Source organism: Aethalodelphis obliquidens, unplaced genomic scaffold (assembly GCF_003676395.1).
Source record: "Aethalodelphis obliquidens isolate GAN/ISIS:26980383/991018 unplaced genomic scaffold, ASM367639v1 scaffold3, whole genome shotgun sequence".
NCBI classification, from domain to species: Eukaryota; Metazoa; Chordata; class Mammalia; order Artiodactyla; family Delphinidae; genus Aethalodelphis; species Aethalodelphis obliquidens.
Window position 1 is genome coordinate 34,357,528 of NW_020837947.1, and position 22,934 is coordinate 34,380,461.

Genomic DNA, 22,934 nt, shown 5'->3' on the forward strand with positions numbered 1-22,934 from the left:
TCTGAGGATGATGAGATAAATAGAATAGATGATTTTAGTAATTGGGTTACTTTCCCTTCTCATTATAATAAGATACATGAAAGTGATTATTAAATGGCTTTTTTAAAAAAGATAATTATGTTGATGTTTTTGCCACTGTATGTTTTCAGTTTTGAAAAAATATTTTATTAATGAAAATTACCAAATATAAACAAAAGTAGACATGTCAACTGAAAAAAAGTGCATGACCTAAAAGTTGAGAGTTATGTATTTTTCAGCAGGCATTCTTAGGACTTCAAGCCTGGAGACAGCATCTCAAATAACCCTGAGAAACTGCTCCGAGGAGGTGAGGGGGAACCGGAATATATAGGAGTATTTGCAGCAAAGGGCAGGTAGTCGGAATGTCAAAAGATTATTGTTAATTAAAGAAAACCAGATATCTCAAGTTAAGGAATTTACTGCTTTTCTATCTATAGGGAGGTGCAAGAGTCTAGGCTCATTGAAATCATTCCTTTGATAGGCACTTCAGCTATCTGGGGCCAGTGTTCTGTGTTTTCTCATCCTGAGTTTCCTTAAATCTGCAGTGTTGGGGTGGCTGCAGTCTAATGACTGCTAGATGGGGGGCATTCCTTGTTTCCATCCCGAGTTCCCTTAGGGTTCACCATCAGCAGTGGCTCCTGTGACTGATGGCTGTGACATCCTTTGTTTAGTGATATGACAAGCAATATTTTTCTTCTCAGACTAATACTTTGAAACCCTCATGTACTCATAATAGTATCAACAGTCATCAACATTATATTTGCTTATCTGTCATTCTAGTTTTTTTTTTTTTATGTATGTGGTCTCCTAAGAGGTTGGTTTCATATTGGTACCCTTTGTTTAATGAGCAGGAAAAGAGCTCTAATTGTTCCTATTAGGCAGTTAATCCTTGGTTGAGAAGGTCCAGGCAGGGAGATGAATTAGCATAACACAAGCGTTAGCCCTGAAAAGTTATGGGACAGAAAAAAAGAATAAAATAGGAAAAAATCTAGTGTAAGTATTAACCCATTTATAAGATTTGAACTGATACTACCAGTGTTCTGCAGACTAAAAGAAGTCTTTTTTCAGAGGGCAGAAATAATCAAAATCCAATTGGAAGCTTCAAGATATGGGGTAATAAAAACCTGCTTACTCTGCAGTGAATGGGTTTAATGCCTCAAGGAAAAGTCTGGCGTTTTAGAAACCTTTATACTCTTAATCTAGCTGGAAGATAATATCCTCCTTTGTCCGCTGACCTCCCTTGTTACTTTTCTACCAGTCTGTTGCCCCCTATTTCTCTGTTGCTTAAATTTCCACAGTGACCTCAAAGTTCTTGTCTAACTTCTTTGCTTTTGCTATGACTGTTGTACAGTTCCATTGTAGCCTTATTAATTTGTAGACGAGCTATTATAATTTTCTTGAAACCCTTCCATGTATTTTGAGGAAATTAATATATACAACAAGCACTTAGGGAAAAAAAAAGAGGCTCATTTATGGTTATGTTACTGTAAGGGGCACCCCTTCCAGGGCCCAAGAGTGGACTCTTGTCTAACACTCGGAATTGAATTGTCCAAGGAGACACCTGTACTGACAAAGCAAAAGACTTTACTAGGAAGGGGTGCCTGGGCAGAGAACAGCCAGGTATAAGGAACCCAGGAGAACTGCTCTGCCACGTGGCTTGTAGTCTCAGGTTTTATGGTAATGGGGTTAGCTTTCCAGGTTGTCTCTGGATAATCGTCTTGCTTGTACCCATATTTGGTCCACTTCCTGGCAGCGCATACATCTCTCAGTCAAGATGGTTTCCAGCGTGAGGATTTCTGGGAGGTTGGCAGGACATATTATGGGCTGGCATCTCCTCCCTCACTTTGGCCTCTCTTCCGGCTGGTGGTAGCTTGTCAGTTCTATTTTCCTTATCAGGACCTCCTGTTGTGAGATAATTCATTCAAGCAGTTATTACCCTGCCTGGCCAGGGCAGATGATTTCTGTCAGTGGTTCCCTAACAGTTCTAGGATAAGATATGTTTACAGGCTGGGCATTTTTCCACTCAGTATACACGTGGTTTAGAGGAAATATGACGTTGATAGTTCCCTTGGGCACTTAGGCTGGGCATTGTGCGTCTCATCTTTGTTATTCTAGGAGGAGCTGGAGGAGGAGGGTTGGGTCTCAGGGTATCATCCAGATAGGATGGAAGTATCCCCTTCTGCAGCAGCTCTGAAAACCTTTATTAAGTTTAAGTTCCAAGCTCCCAACTTTCATTCATCAGAGTAGGTCTAGATTTTCATTGGTTCCTTTCTTTCAGTTTATTCTATCACAAGTCAGGGTTTCTCTGTCACTGGCTTATTTTCATCCTGTAGCCTAGGAAGAAGCCTGAACATTTAGTCATTGTTGGCTCAATAGCTTTAGGGAATAAATTTAATAAATTAAATATTTCTTCTCCCTAGGTCATGTTGGCTAGTGCAGTGTAATCTCTATGATACATTTAAAGCCAAAGCATACCTTATTATCTGATTGCTATTACTGATATTAATTATAATGACGATAGATAACATTCTTGTTCTGGTACTGTATGTCAGGCACTGTTCTAAGCTCTTCTGTGTTGTAACTTATTTATTACTAATTCCCCTAATGAGATATAGGTACTATTACTAGCACCATTTTACAGGTGAGGAGACTGAGGCACAGAGAGGTTAAGTATCTTGCCAAAATTCAAACTAGCTATTAAGTGGTAGAGCCCAGATTCAAACCTAGGCAGTTTAGCTCTAGAGTCTGTGTTGTTATCTATTATTCCATATTGCTTTTAAACATTTTTAGTGTGATTTTTATCTTTTGAATGAGAAGCATAATAGTACATAGGTTAATACCCGCTTCACTTTTATTTCTACCAATTCTAAATAATTCCATCAGTATTTTAAGTACTCTAAAATCTAGTAATAGAAAATAAGCCTATTAAAATTACTTTGTTGAGATAATTTAACAGGCTTTATAGGACAGATTTTTAATAGAATATAAACCATTCTAGTTTTAAACCTTCTAGCTCTTTGTGCTTGTGTTAATTTTCTCATCACTTTATTGTATAGACTGACCTTCCTGATAAAGGCTTTCAGTTAGGAAATTAGTATCACACTGGTTTTTACCACTCATTGACTGCCTTTGTTTTATGAATCAACATAGTTCTCCATCTTAAATTCATCTGAGTCAGTTAACTTCAGCAAGCACATACTATATGCAGAACATTGTACTACTAGCTTCTGAGGATAAAGAAGGCATTTTGTTAGCCTCAAAGACTTTATTATCTAGGCCTAGCAAATGCCATCTCCCCTTCTCCTCTATAAAACCTTCTCAACTACCCCAACCCAGTTGAAATGAATTGTTTCCTATTTGCCACTGTTCTCAGCTTGTTCAAGCATTTCTTAAAATACTTATTATACTATACCTTGATGCATGTTGCATTTCTTTATTTCTCACAAGATTTTTGAGGACTGGGAACTGGGACCACATTCTACTGATTATGTTCCCTATCCTTATTTTGTAGAGATGATGTGACTGATAATAAATCCAAACACAGTGTATACAATCTATAAATTCTGTAGTTAAGTTAGAAAAATAAAAATACTGCAGAAACACAAAGGAGAAAACTATTACTGTGGGATTTAGAAACTCCTGATGGAAAAATATTTGATCCGGGCATTCCTTGAAATAGGTAGAGAAAAGGACGGGCTGTTCCAAATAGTGGGAATGATGTAAGCAAAGACACAGGAACAACCGTAACTGTAAGGTGTTAAAAGAATGACAAATAGTTTGTCATTGCAGAAGTTAAGATGCTTGGATGAGGGGTGCAGTAGTCAATAAAGTTGGTAAAATAGTTTGGGATTAATCCTTCCCAAGGAATTTAGACTTCATTTTATTGGTGATATGAAATTATCATCCTACAGGGAGGTTTTTCAGGCAGGATGCAAGATATATCACAGAGGAAAAAGGAATTAAATATAGAGAGACCAGTTAGGAAGCAAGGCTGTTGGTAATAATCTAAGCATGAGTAACACAAGTCTGAACTAGTGTTGTGGCAGAGAAAATAGAAAAAGAAGGGATTTGCATTGGAAATATTTCAGAGGAAGGATTGAGGGGACATGCTTGTTAACTCATCGAGCATGGGAGAACTGTGAAATGGAAGAGTTAAAGATAATACCAAAATTCTGAGCCTTTTGGACCAGAAAACCTTTCCTATTAACTCAGAACTCACTCTGTGATCTTTTACAGAGTATCTAGGTACATTTTCATCTTTCCAACCATTCTTTAAGTCAAATAGAACAGGTTTTTAAAATTTTCATTCCTTCCTTATGGATGAGAAAACCAAAGTTCATAGTTACGACCTGCTCAAGTTTATGTTATTATTATGTGGCAGTGCTAGGATTAAAACCCAGCTTTTTCACAACCAGTTGGTTTTGCCATGCTGAATTTGAAGTATTAGCAGAATGTGAAATTTCTAGCAGGTTTTGGGACTCTACATGAAAACAGTAGTTGAAGCAATGGGAATGGTTGAGACTTCCAAGGGAAAAATTGTAGATAAAGGAGAGAAAGAGAATCATGGATTGGATTTTTGGTAATAGCATTTAGCTGAATAAAAAGAGAGAAAGAAGAAAACTGGAAAATAACAATCAAAGAAATAGGAAGGGGATCAGGAGTGGAAGATGTTGCTGGAAACTGAGAATATCAAAATGCAGAAACTGGTCAAAGCAAGATGCTGTGTATACTACAGAGACACAGAGGAAGATGAGGATAAGGAAAAGCCATTTAATTTAACAATTAGGAGATCATTAGAAACCTTTGAGGAGAATCTTTTGAGAGAAGGCTGAAGACCACATTATACTAGTTGAAGAAAGTATATGAGGGAAAAAAGAAGGGGCAGTGAGTTTACACTACTATTAGGAAACTTGTTTTTTATGTTTATATTCTTAGGGGATCAGAGTTTGGGATAATAGGTGGGTTTGTCTTATGCCTCTTCCCTCCAAATTACCCTGAGTAGAACTACCCTCTTTTCTGGGGTATATGACTTAGGTGTGAGAGTTACTCTCTCTCTCTCACACCTAAGTCTTTACTAATAGCGCATGCAAAGCTGAGCTCAAGGAACCCTAGAAGATCCACACAGCTAAATACTGCATCATTGGCATTTCAGACAGCTTCAAAGAGTTTTAAATGATAACCTCATTTTATAAAGTTTGGTATATTTTTGGCTTTATTACTTTCTAAATCCTGAAAGTGTTTTTTAATAATTTCTTATATAATACATTTGCATTGTATCTTTGTGCTTATTCTTATTTAAAGGATGGAATGGCCGTATGCATGTTCATGCAAAACACCTTAACAAGATTTATGAGGTAATGTATCTTTGTTTTTAAAATATAGTTTCTAATAAACCAAAAATAGCTCTTCATTCTGTGATTTGCAGTAGATAAAAAGCAGTCACTGACTTTCTAACCATATTTATTCTAATGATGAACTATTTGTGCCATCAAGGATTGTCATGTAATTAAATGTTACTGAAGGACGTACAAGTATGTCTCTTAAAAAATAAGAGATGAGAGATAAAAAAAGAATTAAAGACATAGCACTTTTCCCTAAAGAGCTGATATTTAGGTATAATCTGGTTATATTTAGGTATAGACATGGGGAGGTTAAATACTGTTACTAGAGCAGAATAGACACTGGTCAAGAGATGACACATAAAGATTACCTAATATTCAGAATTAGTAGAATGTATAGTGAAGTGGTCTGTATCCGCAAGGAGATAGAAAAAGAGTTCCCAATTGGAGAAGGCTTTTACAGATTTCTGAGGAAGATGGATTCACTTTGCACCTAGATGAGGAAGAAAAATGAGAAAATTTTGGGCCTGTCATTTTGTATTTGGGGTTACAGACTGTGAAATGATTGGGCTGATTAGCTTTCTACTTCTATATTCTGAATGTAAACAATTTAAATATAATTATAACTAAGGAAATTCATATTTATTTAGCATACTTGTTTATTGGACATCACTGTATTTTTGGTACTCTTTGTATGTGAGTCTAGAAAGAAAAGTGAAATCAACATTACCGTTTAAAATACCTTCTTCATTGTCTTAGCTCCTATTCACCTACTTCTCCCTATTACATTTGACTTTTTCTTAAATAAATCTTAAAACTTGGGTTTTTTTTTTTTTAATAATCCTTTTTAGGGACTTCCCTGGTGGTCCAGTGGTAAAGAATCCACCTTACAATGCAGAGGACATGGGTTCTATCCCTGGTCAGGGAACTAAGATCCCACATGCTGCAGGGTAACTAAGCCCATGTGCCACAACTACTGAACTCACGCACCTCAACTAGAGAGCCTGCGTGCCACAAACTACAGAGCCCACGTGCTGTGGAGCCCGTGTGCCACAACTAGAGAGAGAAAAAAAGCCACATGCCACAAATAGAAGCCCGTGCCCTGCCAGGAAGAGCCCGCATGCTGCAACGAAAGATCCTGCATGCCTCAACAAAGATCATGCATGCCGCCAGTAAGACCTGATGCAGCCAAAAAAAAAAAAAAATCCTTTTTTTTTTTTTCCCTTGCGGTACACGGGCCTCTCACTGTTGTGGCCTCTCCCGTCGCGGAACATAGGCTCCGGACGCACAGGCTCAGTGGCCATGGCTCACAGCACTAGCCGCTCCGCAGCATGTGGGACCTTCCCGGACCAGGGCACAAACCCGTGTCCCCTGCATTGGCAGGCAGGCTCTCAACCACTGTGCCACCAGGGAAGCCCAAGACTTATTTTTACTTCAGAACCATTCTTTTATATAGGATCAGTCTGTGGATCATTTTAGTGAGTAATGAAAACATTTTTGATAGGAACCTTCAATAACAGGTCTGGAGCTCAATCTTCTGTACCACAATTCTTCCTTTTGGATACAGCCTTAATTTTCCCATCCATAAACTGATACCAATAAAAATGGACTAAGACAGTATCACATTGAATTATTCCCGATTGCCAGCTGCTGAAAAGTTCCAGGAGCTGTATCCAGGCCTACCTCAGAGATATTGCAGGTTAGGTTCCAGACCACTGCATAAAGCGATATCGAAATAAAGCAAGTCACAAGAAGTTTTTGGTTTCCCAATGCATATAAAAGTTATGTTTACACTCTACCATAGTCTATTAAAGTATGCGATAGCATTATGTCTAAAAAAATGTACATACCTTAATTTAAAAATACTTTATTGCTAAAAAATGCTAACCATCATCTGAGCCTTCAGTGAATCGTAAACTTTTTGCTGGTGGAAGGTCTTGTCTCAGTGTTGACGGTGGCTGACTGATCAGGGTGGTGGCTGCTGAGGGCTGGGATGGCTGTGGTAATTTCTTAAAACAAGACACCAGTGAAGTTTCCTGCATCAGTTGACTCTTCCTTTCATGAATGATTTCTCTGTAACATACAGTGCTGTTTGATAGCATTTTACCCATAGAGGAACTTCTTTCAAAATTGGAGTCAGTCCTCTCAAACCTTGCCGCTCTTTATCAAATAAGTTTATTTAACATTTTAAATCCTTTGTTGTCATTTCAACAGTCTTCACAACATCTTCACCAGGGTAGATTCCATCTCAAGAAACCACCTTCTTTGCTCATCCATGAGAAGTAACTCCTCATCTGTTAAAGTTTATCATGAGATTGCAGCAACTCAGTCACATTTTCAGGCTTCAGTTCTAGTTCTCTTGCTGTTTCCACCACATCTGCAGTTACTTCCTCCACTGATGTTTTAAACCCCTCAAAGTCATCCAAGAGATTTGGAATCAACTTCTTCAAACTCATGTTAATGTTGATATTTTGACCTCTTCCCATAAATCGCAAATGTTCTTAATGGCATCTAGAATGGTGAATCCTTTCCAGAAGGTTTTCAAGTGACTTTGCCTAGATCCATCAGAGGAATCACTATCTATGGCAGCTATAGCCTTATGAACTGTATTTCTTAAATAATGAGACTTGAAAGTCAAAATTACTACTAGATCCACAGACGGCAGAATGGATGTTGTGTTAGCAGGCATGAAAACAGCATTAATTTCATTGTACGCTTTCATCAGAGCTCTTGGGTGACCAGATGCATAGTCAGTGGGTAGTAACAGTTTGGTTTTTATAAATTTATTTATTTATTTTTGGCTGCATTGGGTCTTTGTTGCTGTGTGCGGGCTTTCTATAGTTGCAGTTAGCAGGGGCTACTCTTTGTCGTGGTGCGCTGTCTTATTGCAGTGGCTTCTCTTGTTACGGAGCACAGGCTCTAGGTGCGCGGGCTTCAGTAGTTGTGGCATGTGGGCTCAGTAGTTGTGGCTTGCGGGCTCTAGAGCGCAGGCTCAGTAGTTGTGGCACACGGGCTTAGTTGCTCTGCGGCATGTGGGATCTACCCGGATCAGGGCTTGAACCCACGCCCCCTGCATTGGCAGGTGGGTTCTTACCCACTGTGCCACCAGGGAAGCCCTGGGCAGTAATAGTTTGAAAGGAATCTTTTTTTTCTGAGCAGTAAATCAGCAGTGGGCTTAAAATATTCAGTAAAACATGTTGTAAACAGATGTGCTGTCACCCAGGCTTTGTTGTTCCATTTATAGAGCACAGAGTAGATTGAGCATAATTCTTAAAAGCCCTAAGATTTTCAGAACGGTAAACAAACATTAGCTTCAACTAGTAGCGTCACCAGCTGCATTAGCCCCTGACAAGAGAGTCAGCCTGTCCTTTGAAACTTTGAAGCCAGGCATTGACTTCTCTCTAGCCATGAATGTCTTAGATGGCATCTTCTTCTAATATAAGGTTGTTTTGTCTACGTTGAAAATCTGTTGTTTGGTGTAGCCCGCCTTCATGAATTATCTTAGCTAGATCTTCTGGATAACTTGCTGCAGCTTCTGTGTCAGCACTTGCTGTTTTATCTGGCACATTTATGTTACGGAAATGGCTTCTTTCCTGAATTCTCATGAACCAACCTCTGCTAGCATCACACTTTCCTTCTGTATCTGCCTCACCTCTCTCAGTCTTCATAGAATTGAACAGAGTGAGGACCTTGCTCTGGATTAGGCTTTGACTTAAGGAAATGTGGCTGATTTGATCTTCTATCTAGACCAATAAAACTTTCTTCCTATCAGCAGTAAGGTTGTTTTGCTTTCTTATCATTCATATATTCACTGGAGTAGCCCTTTTAATTTCCTTCAAGAACTTTTCCTCTGTATTCACAACTTGGCTAACTGTTAGCCAAAGCCTAATCCAACGCAATAAAGCGAAGCACAATGAAATGAGGAGTGCCTGCATTACACAAAAACATCCATTTATTTGGAAGAAAGTTGATATGTCTATAGTTTAAAAATATATAATGATTTAGGGAGGTATTTTGATAAGCTTAACATAGCATTTAGTATGAATTATTTTATCTTCATTATTATACTGTTTTGCTCATGATACATTGGCTAATAGTTCTATACTTCGAGGTGTGATTATTTTTATAAACATAGTTCAGTAATTTTGTTTCTACTGCATCTTAAGTTTTAAAAGTATTTGTAAATTAATATCAAAATGAAAAATATTAACATCCATTTTTCCTTTTTCCTTCAATATACAGACTTCCTTTAATAAGTGTTGCACTAGTTCAAGGTCGGGCCCTGGGTGGAGGAGCAGAGGTTACCACAGCATGTGATTTCAGGTAGGGTAAGAATTGTATGACTACTTGCACAGGTGTAATTAACATGCTCAAATTCATTTTTTGCCTGAATATCAATATTTTATTTATTCTTAAAGAGGATAATCAGTTAGTGAATATTTTCTTTTTGCCAATCATTCAAGTAGATAATTTTAGTCAGTCTAGTATAACTCCATAAATATTTCATTACTATGCATTTCAAAAAGTTAACAAAAGGATTTGAATAAATCACATCCATATTAGCAAAGTCCCTGGGGAAGGAAACCAAGAAAATATATAAAACTTTAAGATTCCCAAGAATTATACAAGAAAAGTAAAGAACTAAAAAAACCCAGAGAAATAAAGTAAAGAGAATAGAGAAAGAGACTGCTTAAGTCTTCCTCTTACAAATAACAAGAGGTTTTCTGAGAACTATTTCCTATCTTTACTGTGATTTGTAGTAACTTTGCGGAGATTTTGGGCTGATTAGGGAATTCAATTAGAGAAAGTTATTCGGGACCAATTAACCTTTCAATCCTTAGAATTCTTTTTAGTACTGGCTAGCTGTACTTTATAGGAATGACACAATTTTGATAAGGCCTTCTATATTTTGGTTTTGTGTGTATAACACATAAATGTTCAGTTTAATGACTTGCTACAAAAGAGGAGCCTATGTAACCATATTATAGGTCAAGAATTGAAAGATTGGGGCTTCCCTGGTGGCGCAGTGGTTGAGAGTCCGCCTGCCGATGCAGGAGACACGGGTTCGTGCCCCGGTCTGGGAAGATCCCACATGCCGCGGAGCGGCTGGGCCCATGAGCCATGGCCGCTGAGCCTGCGCGTCCAGAGCCTGTACTCTGCAATGGGAGAGGCCACAACAGTGAGAGGCCCGTGTACCGCAAAAAAAAAAATAAATAAATAAAGAAAGATTACCGGCACTCCTGAACCCCCATACATGCACCTTCTAAGTCATAGACCCTTCATTTCCATCTATAGGAAACTATTACCCTGTAATTTATGATAATTACATTCTTACTGTCCTGTATAGTTTTATAAGTTAACTATTCTGTAACCAATATATTCTATTATTTTTTCTTTTTGAACTTAATATAAATGGCATCATATACTAATAGAAATACTATGAGGAAAGATTCAGTAAGCTAATTCATGCAAAGTAGTAACATTTTATTGATATATTAATTTTTCTTTTTAAAGTTTATGACAGGTTTCAATTTGTAAGTTGAAATATATCACTTTGTATTCACATAAGTCGGGATTTTAAAATAGTTTTGGTGTATAAGACAATTTACAAAGATCCCAGTCTCTCTGAAAACTAGTACTTACTAACTGGGGAGGATTCTTGTACACAACGAAAAATGGCGATTTCACATGACAGTGACCCCTGCTGTCATCAGTGCAGATTGCATCAGGAAGCTACATTTCATTCTGTGAGGAGGAAGCAGTTATTGGCTTCATGGACAGTATGAGACTAAATATGAATGCTCTGTGTGTGAAAGGATTAAATGCTTTCTCACTTTACCCTGAAACACAGGTACTTGTGGAATATAACATTTAAATATATAATTATATAATATATATAAGATATAAAGTATATATTTAAGTATAATTTAATATATTTAAAGAATCCTAAGGTATATGTGAGTATACATTATTACACTTAAAAATTCTCTACATTAAAAAAAAACATTCTTTGCATAAAAGTAAGTGCAAGTTAAAACTTTATAGATGCACTCTGGAGAAAGTGTACCCTCTAACATAGGCTGGTGTTCATCTTTAAGCATTTATTAGACTTTTGCATCATCCTTTATATTCATTCCTGACCTGTGTTTGGGTGTAGTTAGGGTTTAGGCCAAAAGGCAAAATCACAGAAAAAACAGAGATTATTTAGTCCTTTAATACTGCTAATTTACCTTGCTATGTTATTCTCTAAATGAAGTGTCATGTGTTCCTAGAGCCTCATAAAATATTTAGTTTTTTTGATTATGAGTTGTCTGAGGGTACTGCCCTCATCAGATATATTCAGTAACATAACCAGATACAGTCACTTTTCCAATGAAGACATATTCATTTGTGGACCAACTACTTGGCATATACAGACCCTCATATTAAATTGCATTCAGTAGAGTCATTCATTAAACATAGTTTAGCACCATGGCTATCTAGGCACTGCCATTTAAGAAACTTTTATGTTTTGGGTTCTTGTTTAGTTTTTCTAGTAATACAGTTTTATTACATTTTATAAAATTTCTGATTCACAACTGATAAGAAATTTAAAAAAAAAAAACTGATCCTTCACAATAGAAGTGTGAAAAGCACTGTCCTAGACTATTCAGCCCTTTTAAATCTTTATACTAAATGCAAGAGTTCTTAAAAGATAAAGGCTAATAGAGAGGGTTGTATAGTGAAGTACATTACTAGCCACAGTAATCACTGTGTAATCACAGTAAGGTGACCACAAGGTAGTGATAAATCAATACAAATTACTCTAGCTGATTTTCCCCCCAACTTGATCAGTACCCTGTCAGTTATCTTCTATGACAAATTATATTATAAAAATACCTACTTGTTATTAAAAAAACACCAAAAGCTTTCATAGCATTCTGCTAAAAAGATAAGTTCCTTCCGTAGGTTGGCTCTTTTTAGCTTAACTTTCTTACCTTGGAGAGTTGCCTGGAATTCACTCAACTGACAGAAGAAGAAGAGAAATAATCTTAATATGAATATTCCAAAGAACTGAGCTCATGCACCATTCTAGCATTATCCTACTCGCTGCCCCCAAACCCTTTAAGCACCAGCTGATAATACATGTAATGAATTAATATGTCAGAAACAGGTCTACATGGCATATATAGACCCTCATACTAAATTGCCTTCAATTGAGTCATAATTTTCATTTAAACTTTCTTAGAGAAAATGGCTTTTTAAAAACATTTTCTAAAGCAAAACATTAACTTACGAATTAAAAAATGACATTCTACAGTGCTCACAATCTTGTCACTCTAACATTATCTTTCCCTTTAGTGACAAAATTGATGAGGAAATAAAAAGCTAGAATTGTATTAAAATCATTTGCTTCAAATTTTTAAATTTGTCTTGATTAATTAAAATATCTAGAATGAAATATAAATTAAGAAAATATTTGAGTATTAGTTTTCTATTGCAGCCGTAACAAATTACCACAAATTTAGTGGCTTATAACAACATCAGTTTATCTCACAGATGTATAGGTTGGAAATCTGGCTGGGCTCAACTGGGTTCTCTAAACCTGGTCACACAAGGCCCAAATCAATATGTTGGCTGGACTGGGCTCTGAGGGATCATCTACTTCCAGGTCCATCCTGGTTACAGCTGGCAGAATTCAGCCCCATGCACTTGTAAGACTGAGGTCCCTGTTTTTCTGTCAGCCTGTCAGCCAGGGGCCAGTCTTTGCTCTTGGAGGATGCCTGCATTCCTTCTCATGTTTTCCATGTGGCCCCCCTTCAGCAGTGGTGGGTTAAGTTCCTTTCGTACTTTGAATCTTTCTCACTTTCCCCTCTGCTGCATCTCTCTGACTCCAGTTGGAGAAAGTTTTCTGCTTTTAAGAGCTCATGTGGTTAGATTAGGCCCACTCAGGTAATCAAGGATAATGCCCCTATTTTGGTGTATATAACCTTAATTACATTTGCACAGTCCCTTTTACTATGTTTACTATGCACAGCTTCCAGGGATTAGGGCCCTGGACATCTTTGTGGGACCATTCTACCTACATCGTATGGGCTTGGCATAGAGAATATTGCCAGATTTTTTGCTTTTATATTCCTATTTGATCACCAATTAAAATTGGTAACTTTGTTACTCTAAGCTACCTTTGTAACTCTTTCTAAACTTTTATTTAGGTACTTTTAGACAACATTAATAAGAGTTCCTATATACACCAAATTAATAAAGGTTCATTGATATAAACATTATTTTAAGTGTAACTATAGTATGGTTTCTTAGATTGGTTTCAAGCTCAAGTTTCCAGAATGTATTTTAGGAGGTACTTAGAACACTCATTCCTTGATTCTGCTTTCTGTCTTATTCCATATCATTCAGAAAAAGGGGGTCGGGGTGGGACAAAGGGGAGAGAAAAGAAAATCTCTCAGAACTACCCTAGAAAATAGAAAATGACAAACTCAGACTGCTTGGCTTTTCAGCATCAACTTTTGGCAGTCAAAAGCATGTAAACAGTTTAATTACATGTCTAATATTTAGTTTTTGCTACTTAATTTGGTATAAGAGAGAAACTGGAATTGCATTTTTTGTTTGGAAATATAGTCAGCCCTCTGTATCTGCGGGTTCCAAATTCAAGGATTCAACCAAGGATTGAAAATATTCTGGAAAAGCATCCAGAAAGTTTCAAAAAGCGAAACTTCAATTTGCCACGTACTTGCAGCTGTTGACATAGCATTTACATTGTATTAGCTATAAATAATCTAGAGATGATTTAAAGTATATGGGAGGATGTGTGTAGGTTACATAAAAATACTACACTATTTTATATGAAGAAATTGAGCATCTGAGGATTTGATATATGTGGGGAGTCCCGGAACCAATCGTGGAATGAACAGAGAATTTTCCTATAACATATTATCACTTAAATTTACCGATTTTTAACACTTTGCTGTTTTGTTTTTCACCTCGTGTGTGTGTGTGTGTGTGTGTGTGTGTGTGTACGTATGTTTTATATATATATATAATAATTTTTTTCTGAGAAATTTGAGTAGGTTGCAAACATCTTGCCCTTTTACTCCTTTAAACACACATTACTCACATAAATATATATTATTTTTTAAGAACTAGAGTATTTCCTTATTTAACCACAGCACAGTTGTCAAATGCAGGAAATTTAACATCAGTGCCATACTTTTATCTAACATACTATCCATATTCCAGTTGTGTCGATTCAGCAGTAATACCCAGTATAGCACTCCTGGACTTTTCCTCCACTGCGAGATCATGTACTGCACTTAGTTGTCAGAGTTCTTTACATTCAGAACTGAGATTATTTATTTATTTATTTATTTTTGAGATAATTTATTTTTAAGCCAATAAGTTTGTGTTATAACATCAATAGTAAATAATACAGGTGATGATAGTTTTAAAATGTTTATTGTGCTTTCTGGTTGTAAAAGGATATGTGTGCATGCTGGTGAATATGAATCACCTGGCGATTTTATTAATATGCAGTTCTGATTTCATCTCAGGGTGAAGCCTGAGGTGATGCTGATGTTGCTGGTCCATAGACCACACATTGAATAACAAGGTTCTAGATTATTTTGAAAACACTTATTTCAAAAATATTTTACATATTGTAAAATATACCTTACTGTACAGTAAAAAAATTTTTTTAATGTACAGTTATAGACTAAAAATTAAAGTTGTTGCCATTCAAAGATAATTAGCATTAGCACTGTGGTGTGCTTTCTTCACATCTTTTTAAAACAGATGTATAACTATTTTTTAAAAATTAGGATCATATGACATATAGTTTATATTTAATGTACTTGGAAAACATGAATTTAATAAATTTAAAATATTCCATCAGTTTGGATTACTAAAATATCCTCCTTTGGTTGTTCCTAATTTTTCTCTATTATGATTAATGCTGTGATAACTGCCTTATAAATAAGGCTTTGTCCTTTTGGATTATTTCCTTAGAATAAATCCTAGTACTTATTAAGTACTTCAAGTACTTAGTCAAGGGATGTGAAAATGTTTAAGGTGTTTGATATATGGTGCCAAGTTATCCTCCAGGAAAGATTCTGCCAATTTATACAACTACCAGCAGTATATGAGTGTCTGTCTGAGAGCATCCTTTCTTACAATGAGTATTACTCTTTTAAAAGATCTTTTCTAATTTTGATAATCAAAAATTAAATTTCATTTTAATTTGCAATTTTTAAAGGTTTCAGTGAGGCATAAATTTTCACATGTTCATTGATGTGTATCTGTGTGTGTGTGTGTGTGTGTGTGTGAATTGTCTGCATTTTCTTTTTGCTCTTTGGAGTATCCAAGATTTAGCTGTTTATACACTGGATGAAAAACATTTTTATTCCTCCATCTCCCTAGAGAAATAAGATTCTCACTTATGCAGTTTAGAGCCTGCCTATCTAATTTGTTTTCAATCTCTTAACATTGCTTTCATGAATATAAATAACCCTCAGCCAAAGGTATTAGCATTTCCAGCTGCTACCCATTAGTTCAAAGTATATTACAAAGAAAGAGAGCTATAAACAGCCTTGTCCCAAGGGAGCTACTGTAGGTAGCTCTTTTCTTAAAATACTAACTTAATAAGTAAAACACAAAATACACATACACACTTGCACAAATGTGCACGTGCACACACACACCAACCAGCACATCCCAGAGTCATTAGAAAAGAAATTCCTTTTTTTTTTTTTTTCCCTGTACTCGGGCCTCTCACTGTTGTGGCCTCTGCCGTTGCGGAGCGCAGGCTCAGCGGCCATGGCTCACGGGCCCAGCCGCTCCGCGGCATGTGGGATCTTCCCGGACCGGGGCACGAACCCGTGTCCCCTGCATCAGCAGGCGGACTCTCAACCACTGCGCCACCAGGGAAGCCCACAAATTCCATTTTTGCTGCGGCAGTGCCTGTTCTCTAAATATGAGCTGTCCACCTTAGGAAGCAGTCACGCTGCCCACGCATGTTGCTTTGTTTTGTAGTTATCACTATTATGCGGAAAGACTTATTTTAGAGCCTGTGATATCAAGAAAATGCACCTCTGAGCATGCTAGGATTACTGAGTATTAAAATCAGACTATATTCCCAAAACATTTTACTGTCTGTTTCTATCTCACTGTACCACCGCACACACACACACGCATGCACGCACACACACACGATATTCACTCATTCAACCACATACTCTCTTAGTCAAGCAGTCTCTTTGCATAAAGTACACGGAGCCTCATGAGAACAATCAGCTGAGAGCAGGAAATCAGAACAGTGAGCTATGGGGAGAATCTTTGGAGTCTTTCCTTCTGTTTTCCATAATTTGTCTTATGTTGTGATGGCAGGTAGAAAACATGAGGAAGGAGGTGCCAGGAAAGTACATGCACAAACAAATAAGTGTCTGTGTTCAAAGCATGATTTTAAAGTATTGTTTGTGGTCAGATATGTTGTTGCTATTATATAATTTTATGTGCCATATTTCCCCATATCACCAGTTTGCTTTGTTGTATTTGGGTCTTCGTTTCCGTGCGAGGGCTTTCTCTAGTTGCGGCGAGCAGGGGCCACTCTTCATCGCGGTGCGCAGGCGTCTCACTGTCGCGGCCTCTCTTGTTGCGGAGCACAGGCTCGAGACATGCAGGCTCAGTAGTTGTGGCTCACGGGCCTAGTTGCTCCACAGCATTTGGGATCTTCCCAGACCACGGCTCAAACCCGTGTCCCCTGCATTGGCAGGCAGATTCTCAACCACTGCGCCACCAGGGAAGCCTGGTTCGTTCTTAATACCATGTAAAAGGACCAGCAATTTCTGGCCCTACAGTTTATTTAAATCAATGATTTCAGACTTCAAATTTATATTACGTGGTTTAATTTTGTAACAGGACTGCCTTCTTTAAAATTTTTAAATATTTCAGCTTTTACTTATATTGTATGATATTCCTTAAGTTAGTCTTAGAGAGATATATGTCTATTTTTCTTTTTTTAAATCACCTTGGAATCTTCTGCTTCAGCCATATCTATAACAGAACACAGTATTATTTCTACCTTTATCTGGAAATCAAAAATTGTATATATTTTGTATTCTCCATTAACAGATATTGAGGAAAGGTAGTATATCATTATTTGCTGGGCTTCAGTGCAAGTATAGCTCTTACTTTAGGGACTGAGTGAGTTTAGTCCAGGAAACAACTTTATGATGTCTTTCTAGCAGAAACACTGCTGTATTTGTAGTGACTTATCTATTAATGTAACCAACTTGATAATAATAAAAGCTAGTACACAGTTTAATATGTACACTGTGAGGCTACAAAATACATACAATTTTTATATTCCAAATAAAAGTATAAATAATACTGTGTTCTATAGATGTGGCTCAGACAGAAAATTTCACACTGATTTTTTTTTAAACATATATGAACACAATTCCTCTAAGATTCTGTTTAAAAGAATTGTGGTGTATATATGTTCTAAGTAACTTTCATATATTAACCATTTAATACTCATGGTAATTCTATGGCATAAGTACTATTGTTATATCTATTTTATAAACAAGCATACTGAGGCCCAGGGATGTTAAGTAATTACTTATCTACTCGTCCTCATTCTCTTTATACCATGTGTCTTTTTTCTTTGCTGTATTTTATGAGGTGTAAAATGCAGCCGGTCTAGTGGCCAAGCCAGGCAGTCAGTCTGGTTTACATTTATGCACTTCACATCAAAGCTCCTACTCTATCCCAATGCAGTTATTTATGTGTTTCTAACTCTTTGCCACAGAGATCAGTAAAAGTACCTTTCTTTAATAATAAACATTTTTTAAAAACTTCTTTATAACTTTTACTAAAAATCTTCCTGTTTTAGTAAAATTTGGTAATGGTTTTAAAATTGTTTTTCTTGAATACATTTGTCCAAAGTCCTGCAACTTATAGCTAACTCATCAGAAAGTAGTAGCACAATGAACAGTCCTTTCAGGTATCAACATTGACTTTGCAACACCTGTCAAAGGTGATACTCTTCCTCAAGTTATGGGTAGTTTTTCCTATAACACTGATGCATCCATACTGTAACACCAGATATATCCATATTTGATTAAATTTCCTCATCTCCCCTCTCCCAAGGTGTCGCAGGAAATTTTCAACTTTGCTAATAATAATGACACTAATAAACAGATGATACTTACAATTCTTTTACTTTTCAAAATAAGAGAGTTTAATATGGTTTTATAAATGAGTCGGGCTATAAGGCTTCAGAATCTTAAGATTCAGGTCTTCCAGTTTTCTACATAGATTAATAGATTATCCCTTGCAATAAATTACATTACATACAGGTAACTGCATCTAAACTCTAGCAGTAATTAGCGTATAATCCTGTAAGGCCTATCAGGAAGCAGTTTCTGTTTTTGGATGCATCTTGCTGATATGACGTTTTCTTCATAAATTCTGGTTATCACCATTGAAGATTTTATATTTAACTTTTAGGTTAATAAAGAGTATTGTGGAAGGTTATCATCTGAATGTTCCATATTTCTTTCATTGTTAGACTGAACTACTTTGTGTTCTTTTGTCACTAATACATTTTTTGGTCATATTTTCTAATGTATTGATAATATGTACATCAGTACACAAGTACACCCTAGGCATGACATGTAAAGAATGGATGTCAGAGTTTGATCACAATAGGTATTTTTATAAAGATCACCTCAGGATTTGTTACAGTTATAAAATATGATTCAAAAAATCATACCTCACCTTATAAAATAAGGCAAAAGGGAAAAACCACACATGGTATAAAGATGGTAATAAACATTCTTCTTTAGAAGCAAATAATTCCAAATATAAATATGCTTACATATATAATAACTTTTGTTGTCATAAGTTCATCTACATTATCCCAACATCTAGAACTTTAACGAACTTTTATGTTCAGCTGATTTTAAATGAATTTTTCCCTGACATCCTTTTCTGTACTGTAGGCATAGATCTGAGCCATCAGTGGCAATTCCAGTATATAATGAGGAACTGTGACACATTTATTTTGTGAAAAGCTTTATAGGATTTTCAATATTAACAATATTCCTATTTCCAAGTCTATTAGACGTTATTGTAATGTCTAGTCTACTTTCTTAACTTTTGACCTTGATTTCTGTTTATTATAAGACAGTACTCCTCTCACAACTTGGGGCTAGATTCAGATTAAGACACTTGTTCTTTCTTCCCTCCCATTTAAAAATAATTTATTGAAAACTACTATTTTCATGGCTATTTGCTTCTAATAGCAGTTGTCCGTAATAGAGGCAGATTTTCTCTTACAGGAATTCACAGCTGTGAAGAGAAAGTTCTCTTTCCCAGTGGGTTAGTAAATAGGCTTTTGTGAGAATTCTCTACTGGAATATTTCTCTTGATTAAAGGGTCAGAGACTGAAAGTCTATTGTTCTTGGTACTAAAAGAACCAAACCACCTGCAGCTAAGCATTGAACTCTTTGGAAAACCAGAACTATCTTAAAGTCTTCGTTTTTGTAATGAGTAGTTTGAAAGCAATAATTTTTCTTAAAAAATTAAAATTCAGACATGACTTTTGGTCCAAATTAGAGATTTTAACATAGTGAATGCATTGAAGAATGCAGTCCAAATAAAACTCATACGCTGCATTCTCTAAACAGTATAGCTTTATGCAGCCTATTAATACTATACACATATTTAACTGGCAAATGTGACTGCTGTGCCCACTAATCTCTTTGTGTTTATTCCCTTTTATTGTTCCACTTGATTATTAATCCCCCTACTCATAAAAGTCCCAAGATTTGGGGGAAATGAATCCCTGCTATAGGAAATCACTCAAGTCCAACCCAAGCCACTGTCAACTTTAATGGTATCCCTGCTTCCACTCATCTAGTTAACTATTTTATGTACTGTGAGGTTAAGAGCACACATAATGAAGCTAACTTACTTGGATTTAAAATTCTGGTCCTGCTATAGCTGCATGGCCTTGGGTGTGCTATTTATTTAATCGCTGTTGCCTCTGTTTCCCTCTGTAAAATGAGCATATTACTGTACCTCATGTGGTGGTTTGAGGATTAGTTAACATAAAGTTCCTTAAATAGTTGGTGTGCTATTAAATGCTAAATAGGCTACTCTTACAAAACAAATCAGATACTACTCCTTTGGTCAGCCTCCTCCTAAAGAGCTTCACACTTAAAAAATAAAACCTGACCTCCTGAGTGCCTATAAGCTTACCTGTCTGATTTCATCCCCCATTACTCTCTGTTGGCTCTATTCAAGCTACATTAGCCTGTTCCCCAGAGATACTAAGCAGTTCTACTTCAAGGCCTTTGCACTTGCAATTCCCTCTTCCTGGAATTCCCTCCCAGAATTTTGCATCGCTCACTCACTTGGGTAGCTGCTCAAATATTCAGAGGACTCCATCTAAAATAGCACACACCCAACACACATTGCCTCATTCTCTAGTTCCTTGCCTCATTTTCTTTATAGCATTTATCACCACTGACATTATATTGTCCAGTGTCTTTCCTACCAGGAATGTAAACTCAGCATAGGGATTTTATTTTGGTCATTCCTGTAGTCCCACATCTAGCGTTGGTAGTGCTTAGGAAATATTTGTTGGAAGAGTGGATCAATCAATTGAGTTAAAAAAAAACCAAACATTTTTTTTTCCCCTGAGGACTACTGAGTTTAACTTACTATGCATTTTTTTTCATGGTATGCACCTAACATTCCTTACTCCCATATTTTCACTTTAATCCAGGTTTTCTCAGTAGGCCACCACTTGAGAAAGATACACTTTGGGCTTTTAGAAGTAAACATAAAGATCAGATTCTTATATGCAAAGTAAAAGATAAGCGAGCACAAGAATGTTGACCATGTTTTCAAAGGGAAGTGCTAAATACTGTGCAATAAATTGAATTCTATACTTAGCCAGATTTTTTGAACATTGTTTTTAATACAACACATCTACCTGTAAAGATCTATGGAGATTTCAGATCAGATATGAATCGGTAGTACTTTGTGACTAAAGCATATATAGTTTCAATTAAGTTTTTTCTTTTTTCTTCTGCAGATTAATGACTACCGAGAGTGAGATCAGATTTGTCCACAAGGAGATGGGTGTAATACCAAGCTGGGGAGGTGCTACCCGGCTAGTTGAAATAATTGGCAGTAGACAAGCCCTCAAAGTGTTAAGTGGGGCCCTTAAGCTGGATTCAAAAAAGGCTTTACAAATAGGAATGGTTGAGGAGGTCTTGCAGTCTTCAGATGAAACCGAATGTCTCAGAGAGGCACAAGAGTGGCTACAGCAGTTTATCAAAGGGCCACCAGAAGTAATTAGAGCTTTGAAAAAATCTGTTTCTTCAAGCAAAGAGCTTTGTTTAGAGGAGGCATTACAGACTGAAAGAGATCTTTTAGGAACAGTTTGGGGTGGACCCGCAAATTTAGAGGCTATTGCTAGGAAAGGAAAGTTTAATAAATAGTTTAAAAAAATATGTACTACAGGTAAAACTCCAATGATTAATATGTATAAAAGTTAAATGATATTAAATATGAATGTCAGAACTACTTTGAAGGCTACTATTAGTATTTCAGTTTTAAACAACTGTTTGAATACCTGAACTCATTGGCCTAGTTTTCAGTCTATTTGGGTACTTACCAAGTAATTTTGAACATCTGACTAAAATATGCAACACTTTCAGCTTAAAAATTATTAGCAATTCCCAAATTCCCATATTAGTTCTTAGGCTATAACCAAAGACCAGTTTTTAAAAGAAAAAACTACACAAAATCTCTTGTGTTATTTTTCATAAAGTCTTTGTCTTGCCTTACCTGGAAATTATTTACAAAAACAGCTGAATGAAACTTAGCAAAAGTGGAGAGGGGTAAGGGACAGGAAAATACGCAAAGGTATGATTAGTCCTCTTCTGCTCCAAGCAGCTGCAGTAAAGAAGTCATGGGTAACAGCCCTTCTTTTAAATAAAGATGCTCCTCACCTCAACCCTCTACAAATCTGGACCTTATTTATTTGATCTTTTAAATAATTATTAGATTTCTATTTTAAATTATCTACGAAACAATGATAGCCACCATAAAGTCTACTAACTACAAAATTGGCCAATTCATTTGTGTGCTCCAGAATTTCCAAACCAATAGTTAAGAAGTACTGTAGTTTACGTAGTAATCAAATTGAACTTTGATCAAAACTGCCAAAGACTGCAGAGAGTGAGGAAGCATCCTGTAACATACATTTGCGTTTTACATCAGATTTCTATTTTTTTCTGAAAAGTAGCTAGCGTTTCTTCTTTTATAACTAGCTGTCTTTTAAAAGTAAAGTTAATAATGTGCAACTCAAACTTTTATGATCTCAGTAATACAGACTTTAAAAAAACATAAGTCAAAGAATTAATTCCTAATTCTAACCTGTCACAACAAGAGGTAAAAAGATGGACCTAGAGTCTGTCATACAGAGTGAAGTAAGTCAGAAAGAGAAAAAGCAAATACTAACACATTTGTATATGTATGCTAACACATATACATGGAATCTACAAAAAA

General features: G+C 36.3%; 1 protein-coding gene and 1 long non-coding RNA gene across 6 annotated transcripts in view; one reads left to right on the forward strand and one right to left on the reverse strand.

Annotated features, from left to right (window-relative positions):
- The window catches only part of ECHDC1 (ethylmalonyl-CoA decarboxylase 1), a 42,944-nt gene extending 20,726 nt beyond the window's left edge, over nt 1-22,218 (forward strand). For 3 of the 5 annotated variants that reach the window (XM_027086906.1, XM_027086900.1, XM_027086916.1), the window contains exons 5-7: nt 5,320-5,372; nt 9,600-9,680; nt 21,454-22,218. In XM_027086906.1, coding sequence (XP_026942707.1) covers nt 5,320-5,372; nt 9,600-9,680; nt 21,454-21,862 — 543 coding nt within the window. In that variant the 3' untranslated portion in view covers nt 21,863-22,218. The remainder of the gene's footprint in view (nt 1-5,319; nt 5,373-9,599; nt 9,681-21,453) is intronic. The other 2 variants (XM_027086925.1, XM_027086935.1) reach the window with 2 other exon arrangements.
- On the reverse strand, nt 1,746-6,185 carry LOC113609559 (uncharacterized). Its single transcript, XR_003428683.1, has 2 exons — nt 5,729-6,185; nt 1,746-1,920 (listed from the first exon to the last, which is right to left on the reverse strand). It is a non-coding gene; the product is annotated as an uncharacterized LOC113609559 (long non-coding RNA).
- Nucleotides 22,219-22,934: the final 716 nt, after the last annotated feature.